Source organism: Pyxicephalus adspersus, chromosome 2 (genome assembly GCF_032062135.1).
Source record: "Pyxicephalus adspersus chromosome 2, UCB_Pads_2.0, whole genome shotgun sequence".
NCBI lineage: Eukaryota > Metazoa > Chordata > Amphibia > Anura > Pyxicephalidae > Pyxicephalus > Pyxicephalus adspersus.
The window spans coordinates 735051-743314 of record NC_092859.1 but is presented as its reverse complement, the minus strand read 5'-3'; the positions used below and the strand labels follow the sequence as shown (position 1 = coordinate 743314).

General features: G+C 50.0%; 1 protein-coding gene across 1 annotated transcript; it reads left to right on the top strand.

Annotated features, from left to right (window-relative positions):
- Nucleotides 1–1828: 1828 nt before the first annotated feature.
- On the top strand, nt 1829–8093 carry LOC140322639 (phospholipid scramblase 1-like). The gene is made up of 8 exons (XM_072399194.1): nt 1829–1847; nt 3204–3250; nt 3340–3578; nt 3835–3877; nt 4448–4668; nt 4775–4936; nt 6657–6818; nt 7848–8093. Exons 2-8 carry the CDS (start codon nt 3238–3240, stop codon nt 7905–7907), a joined length of 900 nt encoding a protein of 299 aa, XP_072255295.1. The 5' UTR covers nt 1829–1847; nt 3204–3237; the 3' UTR covers nt 7908–8093.
- The last annotated feature ends 171 nt before the right edge of the window (nt 8094–8264 follow it).

Here is an 8264-nt window from a genome sequence, read left to right as displayed (position 1 = left end):
GCCACATTCTGTACATTGATAGAAGGGCTCAGCAATGCAAACCAATGCTGTGCACAGAGCCGATTGGAGGTTGGTGTGAAAGGGCCCCAATAGATGGAGCCACAGATCTGCAAGCTTCAATTGCATCAATGGAGGTTCTAGCCTGCATGTGATCACATGACTGGGATCAGCTCTGATTGGTTCCTTGATTGTCTATGGGGGTGTAATTTATGGCTGAGACTCAGAAGGGAGAGTCGTGTTTTGGCTTCTTCAGTGGGCCTTGATGGTGTGTGCATGGAGCATTGTGCCAGGGAGCACAATGATAATTGGTGGTGAGTGTGGGCGGGGATTAGATAATTGGTGGTGAGTGTGGGCGGGGGCCTCTGCTCTAGAAAGGAGGGGTCATTGCTCCAGGGGGAGGGCCTCTGCTCTAGAAAGTAGGGGTCATTGCTCTAGGGGGAGGGCCTCTGCTCTAGAAAGGAGGGTCATTGCTGTATGAGGAGGAGTCATTGCTCTAAGGGGAGGTCCTCTTATCTAGGGGGAGGAGTCATTTCTCTAAGGGGAGGTCCTCTTATTTAGGGGAGGAGTCATTGCTCTAAGGGGAGGTCCTCTTATTTAGGGGAGGAGTCATTGCTCTAAGGGGAGGTCCTCTTATCTAGGGGGAGGAGTCATTGCTCTAAGGGGAGGTCCTCTTATCTAGGGGGAGGAGTCATTGCTCTAAGAGGAGGAGTCCCTGTTTAGATATATTCACTTGTAAAGTGTGTAAAGTTGAGCTTGTGCTATTGAGCTTCTGCTCAGGTAGAGAGACCACAGCTCCACCTGCTGGCTGGTCTTTTTTCTTATTTAATTGACAAATAATAAATCCTACATTTTTAACTTGAACATAAAATTTAGAGACATTTTCCCTCAGGGAATCGATGCAAATACTCTGCCCTCCACCAGCAGAAATAAGACCACACAGGGTGAGCATTGTTTTTGTTCATTTTACACCTGAAGTGTTTTGTTATACCTGGGTAATAACTGCACCTGTTGATCCTGCCAAACATCTTTTGAGCATCCTGTCCTGTAGTAAGGTGACACCGCTGCTCTTCCTTGTCTACAATACAGTGAGTGTTGTCACCTTGGGACAGGAAGTTTGTTACTGGCAGGATCATCAAGTGAAAGTCAAGGATAATAGAAAACTAATGCAGCCTCCACATCTAAGGACGGGTGATCTGAAATATGTGACTAGGTTAGGTTTCTCTTTTGGGTTCAAATATAAAGATTTTATTATTCCAGAATAGAAAATAAAACCGGAAATGGAACCCTATTCTAAAAGGAACCCATTGAGGAGATATAATGAGGAGGCACAAGAGCTTGCAATCTATCCATATCCCTCCCTGTGTTTGTGGCCCCTGTGTTCTGATATTCTGGAAGTGTAGTTAAGTTTGCTGACTCAGCAGCTGGGAATATCCCAGCCCCCCTTAGCCCCCAGCTCCACCTCTCTGCTGCACCACCTACAGGGGGCGCCTCTGTGGGATTTTGTTTAATGTTTTTATTATTATGGGGAATCTAGCAGGAAGAATGAGGATCCGGCATCTGAGATCCCCCTGAAAGATGCCGGGCCCATTGTGGGGTCACCCAGATGTGAAATATCAGATTGGGGGGGATGCAGCAGAATGCGGCGTGGTGTCGGCTCCCGGCAGCCTCCATTGTTCTTTGTTGTTGGCTTTTGTTTTTCCTCATGGCTCCCTTCTCTGGTTTCTGTTTTTCCGTCACTCCTCCCTCCGGTGGATGAATCAGAACTCAGATTCCTCAGATGGTTTCTAACAATCGGTTTTATGTAAGACGATCTGCACCACACCCGCCCCACCCAAAACACCAGGGAGGTGAGTCACCCCACAACCCCGGGGCAAATCTGGGGCCAGAATTACCCCAATATCACCTGGTGTCACCGCATTGACCAAAATCCTGCAACATCCCCCGGAGTCACCTCACCTGTACCCTATTGCATGATATCGCCCAGTGTCACCATTGTGATCCCTGATTGGATGTAATATTGGGGTGCAGCACCCACATTTTAGGTGGGAGCCCTGGGCACATTTCTTAGCACATCGGCCATCTGTGACCCCCAGGGGGTAGTGGTGTCATCAGATCTGTGGACTCCCCAGAAGGTTCCCTGGGAATGGGGTACAGGGGGGACTGAACCCCGGGGTGCCCCCTACCTCCAGCTGCAGTGAACATTGGCCCCCCATGAGTTCTTTCCCTTTAAGAATGCTGTGAATGTCATGTGAATGTTTGAGTATTGGCGGAGTTGTCACTCTTCCTGTGGTGAAGCAGCTGAACCTCCTGACTTTGTTTTCTGCAACTTTCATTTCTCGGAATTTCCCTAATCGCTGTTGTTGAGTTTTGGTGACACCATGCGCAGATTCTGAGCACTTCCTGTTGTCTTTTTCTCACTTCCTGTGTCACCCTTTTCCTGAACTGAATGTGGACACAATGCAATATTTACCTGGGGAGGGGGTTGGGCTGGAACCTGGAAACACGATTGGCTGGGAAGGTGATTTGTTTATCTGTGACCACCCCTTATTGGCCCCTCCCCCATGGAGTGATGTTTCAGGTTCCTCTGGGACAGATTATTGGGGGGTAAATGGAGCAAATGAATGGGGGGGGCACTTCCTTGGAGGAGGGCTGGTGCCATACAGCTGGGGGAGGGGTCCTATCATTGGGGATTCCCCTGACACAGGTGTCACAAAGACAGGAAGTGGGAGAAAATTTTCCCAGTGGGGTCACAGAAATAATCCCTGATATAAGTATTTCCACCCCCCCCCTCCTGTGATGGCAGCCAATCGGTGACCCCCATCTGACCCTCCATGGAACCGAATGGTTAACCCTTTCTCTGCTGCCATCCAATCTTAGGATATTCCCCAGATCTTAGCAAACCCCTCCCCCTAGGATCTTAGCAAACCCCTCCCCCTAGGATCTCAGCAAACCCCTCCCCCTAGGATGTCAGCAAACGCCTCCCACTAAGATCTTCGCAATCTCAGGGGTAACATCATTGCCCCAAGTGTGGCATTATGGAGAAATCTGATCCTAGATCTGGGGTGGGGGTGACCTATGTGGGGTAACGGGCACTCTAGGAGTATTTGATCCTATTTAGAGGCGGGGCCCTTCATTACCCAGCTTGCAGTGCGGTGGGGTCACAGTGCCATCCTCTGATCTCTCCCCTCTTCTGTGTCTTACAGGGCAGTGAATGTGTGAGAGAACCCGGACATAAACATGGCGGCTCCAGGTAAGTGGGTGGAGCAATGCTGGGTGGTGGGCGGGATTTACATTGGGGTCGATTCCTATTGGTTGTAATGATTTGTTTGCTCCCCCCAGGTTACTCCTCACCTGCTCCTGGATATGCCTCCCCCCCTTACCCCACTACCCCCTATCCCACTGCCCCCTCCGCTCCTCCTGCCCCTCTGCCCTCCTCCCCCGGATTCCATGAATACCCCGGACATGGATGTAGTGTCCCCCCACAGCACCCCATGCACCCACAGCTGGAGCCGACAGGGGCCCCATACATGCCGGTCAGCAGCGGAAGCACCCCCAGTGCCTTGGAATACCTAAGCCAGGTACCTACCTGTCTCTTCACAGTCTACACTCTAATGTCCCCCCACAGTCACACACTATTATTATACATTTATATAGCTCTGACATATACCGCAGTGCTGTACAGAGAACACTGATCCAGTCCCATCAGTCTCTGTACAGAGGAGCTGACACTTTTATGACACTTTTACATTTATATAGCTCTGACATATACCGCAGTGTTGTACACTGAGCTAGTGTTTTGATTTGTGTCATGTGACCTCTTCTTTTCTCTTCCAGATTGACCAAATTCTCATCCACCAGAAGACAGAACTTCTAGAAGGTGAGTGGTGCAGAGTCACTCCAATACAAGGAACCAATCAAAAACAGTGACACTGAATTGTCCAACCCTTTATAACATTATTGGGGCCACTGTATTACAATCCCCCCACCACCCCACTGTCTGCTAAACTGCTGAAACACAGCACTGCCCTTAGGGGGTAATAACATTCTGTGCTCAGTATCTACAGGACAGAATATTGTACAGCAGTGGCCCTTTGTAGGCCATAATTGCATTGTGGGACATACCTGGAGGCTGTGGTGCACACTTCCCCCTAGCCGCACTTCCAATAATCAAATTCCCTCACTAGTGGTGCCTCCACCGATCACAGTGCCTCCTAGTGGTGCCTCCACCGATCACAGCGCTTCCTAGTGACATTTCCACTAACCACAGCTCCTCCTAGTTGTGCCTCCAATAATCACAGCATCCCCTAGTGGTGCTTCAACCAATCACAGCGCCTCCTAGTAGTGCTTCCTCCAATCACATCCCTTCTCCAATAGCTCCTCCCTTTCTTACAGTTTTGTGGGTGTGGAATGATTGGGTCACTAATAAGCTCCTCCCATTTCCCTGCAGCCCTCACCGGCTATGAGACCTGCAATCAGTACGAGCTGCGGAATATAATGGGTCAGCGGATATTCACGGTGCAGGAGAGGAGCACAGTGTGCGCTCGTTGCTGCTGCGGCTCCCTTCGCCCCCTCACCCTGCATGTCTGTGACTTCACCGGCCGGGAGGTCATCCACTTCGTCCGCCCACTGAAATGTTCCAGCTGCTGCTTCCCCTGCTGCCTACAGGAGGTAAGTCAAGGAAAGTCATGGATAAGCTCCGCCCACTGTGATAAGCCCCTCCCCTGTGTGTTGTGGTCATACCTGTGGGTGACACATTCTCTCTGTTGTCACGCAGTTGGAGGTTCAGAGCCCCCCAGGTCACACCATTGGTTACGTAGCCCAGACGTGGCACCCTTTCGTCCCCAAATATTCCCTGATGACGGAGAGCCGGGAGCCGGTGCTGAAGGTGGTCGGGCCCTGCCTGATGTCCAGCTGCTGCGGTGACATTAATTTCCAGGTAAGGAGAGGCCGTGCCATGGATATCTGGTGATCCTGCCATCAATGTGCATCCACAGCCACTTCCCTTCTGGGGTGACAACACTCACTCAGTGTAGCTGCAGCGTTGTCACCCTTCAATCTGCTACAAACAAAGTCCTCGGGGTATATATAATATCCTCGGGGTCACCGGTGATAATCGTTTTGTGGTGACTACAGGTGATTGGAGGACAGGGAGCCAATGATATGAAGCCTATATAATGCGGCCCTGTTACTCCCCTCCTCCATCTGAGTTATGTCCTCATCCTTCATGTTGGATATTTCCCAGTATTTCTCCGTAGCTGGAATGTGAGGGGGCGAGGAATCCGGGAGGAGATCCCCTCCCCCACCTATTAACGTTTTACATTTAGTGAAATTTTTTTTGGGTGAAAGTCTTTATTGGAAGAATCACAGAATACAAACAGATTCACAATGTGGGCAAATATGTGGGGACACCGAGCATCACCCCTAGGGGGAGCCTGGAGGATGTCCCATTCCAAAACCATGGCCAGTAACATGGAGCTCCTTCCCCATCCTCCATGGCCAGTAATATGGAGCTCCTCCCTCATTCTATAAAACCAGTAATATGGAGCTCCTCCCCCATCCTCCATGGCCAGTAATATCCAGTAATATGGAGCTCCTCCCCCATCCTCCATGGCCAGTAATATGGAGCTCCTCCCCCATCCTCCATGGCCATTAATATGGGGCCCCTTCCCCATGACCAAATAATATGAAACTCCTCCTCCATCTGTATATATCCATCTCCTGGCCCCAACCCTCCATGGCCAACAATTGAAATTCCAAACTTCCTTTCCCAATCTGCTCCACTCCATGGATATTATTATAGAGCCCCCCACCACAAATAACCCGTACACTATTCTTGGAAGGCTCCCCACAAGATGTTGGGTTGTGTCTGTGGGGATTTGCCCCCATTAGTGAGGTCAGGTACTGATGGTGGGGATTTGCCCCCATTGGGGAGGTCATGTACCAATGGTGGGGATTTGCCCCCTTTGTGAGGTCCGGTGCTGGTGGTGAGGATTTGCCCCCTATTGGTGAGGTCAGGTACTGATGGTGGGGATTTGTGATGGTGGGGATTTGCCCCCTATTGGTGAGGTCAGGTACTGATGTTGGATGACGAGCTTTGGCTCACCATTCCAATTCATCCTTAAGGTGTTCAGTAGTGATGAGGTCAGGGCTCTGTGCAGGACACTCGGGTTCCTCCACACCAAACTGGTGACCCCATGTCGTTGTGGAGGGGGCTTTGTACCCCGGGGCACTGTCATGTGGGGCAGAGAAAGGGTCTTCACCAAACTGTGACCACAAGGCTGGGAAAGCACAATTGTCTGCAGTGTCTTTGTATGATGGAGGATTTATGGGTTGCTTCCCTGGGGTCACCTGGTCTTCCTCTTTCCTGGGGGGTTTCACCTATTTTTGGCCATGAATCTCTGCAGGGGGGGGTAAAGCACAGGCGGGTGCCGGTTATTTCTGTAGCCCACGTGACAGGTGTGCTGTAAATGTCAGTGCCGAGGGTGCAGCTGTCTGTGTGGGGGCTCTCATGTTTCAGGTCTACAGGTCCGGTTATTCTGCATTCCATGCAACGTGTGGGACGGACCAGACTGGGAGCAGCACCCAGGAACCGGATGTAATAGCTTCATACATGCCCTCCCTTCTCATTGTCTCCTCTCCCCCTCTCGGTGTCTCAGGTGAAGCCACTGTGTGAGTCGCGCAGCGTGGGTCGGATCAGTAAGCAGTGGACCGGATTACCTAAGGAAATCTTCACAGATGCCGATAACTTTGGGATCCAATTCCCGAAAGATCTGGATGTGAAGATGAAAGCAGTGTTACTTGGCGCCTGCTTCCTGCTGGTGAGTCCCTGTGTATGGGATGTGGGGGTACGGACCCCTAATAAAGGAGAAGAGCTGCCATTCCCTACCTTCTGTACATAGGGGAACCCCTCCTATAATTCCCCAGCTCATGGTACATTGGTGGGCAGAGGGGAAATGTCACCCTTACAGATTGCTAAATATATTATTGGTATAAACTAAACTGACCTGAGAGGCACACACTTCTCAAGGAACCCCTAGCGCCCCCTGGAGGGGCCCAGGTTGGGGTATAGAACATAATCATTCCCACCATAGAGAAATGGGAATGAAATATGAGATTTGGGAGCTGTTATGTATTACTCACCACTGATGGGGAGCCCCTGCAGTTCCTGTAACATTTGGGGTAACAAATGGTACCTTGATGTCAACCAAATCCCTCCACACCCAAATAATTACCCCGAACCCCTATCCTGACCCTAACACCAAACTACCTAACTCCTTTCTTGGTGTCTAACACTTAGAATACCCTGTACCCCAACCTCACACCAATGTACCCCTGACCCCAATTCCTAACCCCATCTATATTCTGTCCCTAAACCTCAACCTTAACCCCTAACACCCAAATAATTACCCCTAATCCCTAGGCAGACCTGAGCACCAAAATGTCCACCTATCTCCTACCTCTGACCCTCAGCATAGCCCCCACCAATGTACCCCCGAATCCTAACCCCATCTATATTCTGTCCCTAAACCTCGCTAACCTGATCTATAATCCCAGCCCGGCCCCCTCTATAATTTGTAATGATATCTGTGACACGAATCTCCCAATCAGAGGGTCACTTATCCTAAATATCTGCCCCGCAACCCACAGGGTACATATTTCTACCCCTCCTCACTTACTGGTTGTCAGGATTAGAATTCTCCGCTAGGCTCTTTGTGTTCTTTTGTGTCACTTCTACAAGTGATGTCTCTCTGATGTCATGATGATGTCATGATGATGTCTCTCTGATGTCATGATGATGTCATGAGGTCCGCCTCTCATTCATGATGTCACTTTGTCTCTTTTTTTAGGATTACGCCTTTTTTGAAAGGTCCCGGAACAAGACGGAGCGCAGCACTGTGATTGGTTGACGGATCTTCACATGACTGTATCCCTTGTCACATGACCCAGTTTACACTCCCTCCTTACTGTAACTGCCCCACCCCCTCCCGACTTTACATACCCTGAAGTTTACAGCGGTCTGTATAAACCGACTTATTTTGTACAGATTATCTATTCTAAACTTTTATGTGTTTGACAATAAATATTCATCTGTATCTATGTCATCCTTCTCTTCCTGTGCTTAGGCACTCCTGTACTGTCCCTTCATAGCTGTATATCAGGTGACTTCCTATGCCTAGGCTCTCCTGTTCTGTATTCTCATACCTGTATATCAGGTGACTTCCTGTGCCTAGGCACTCCTGTTCTGTCCCCTCATAGCTGTATAT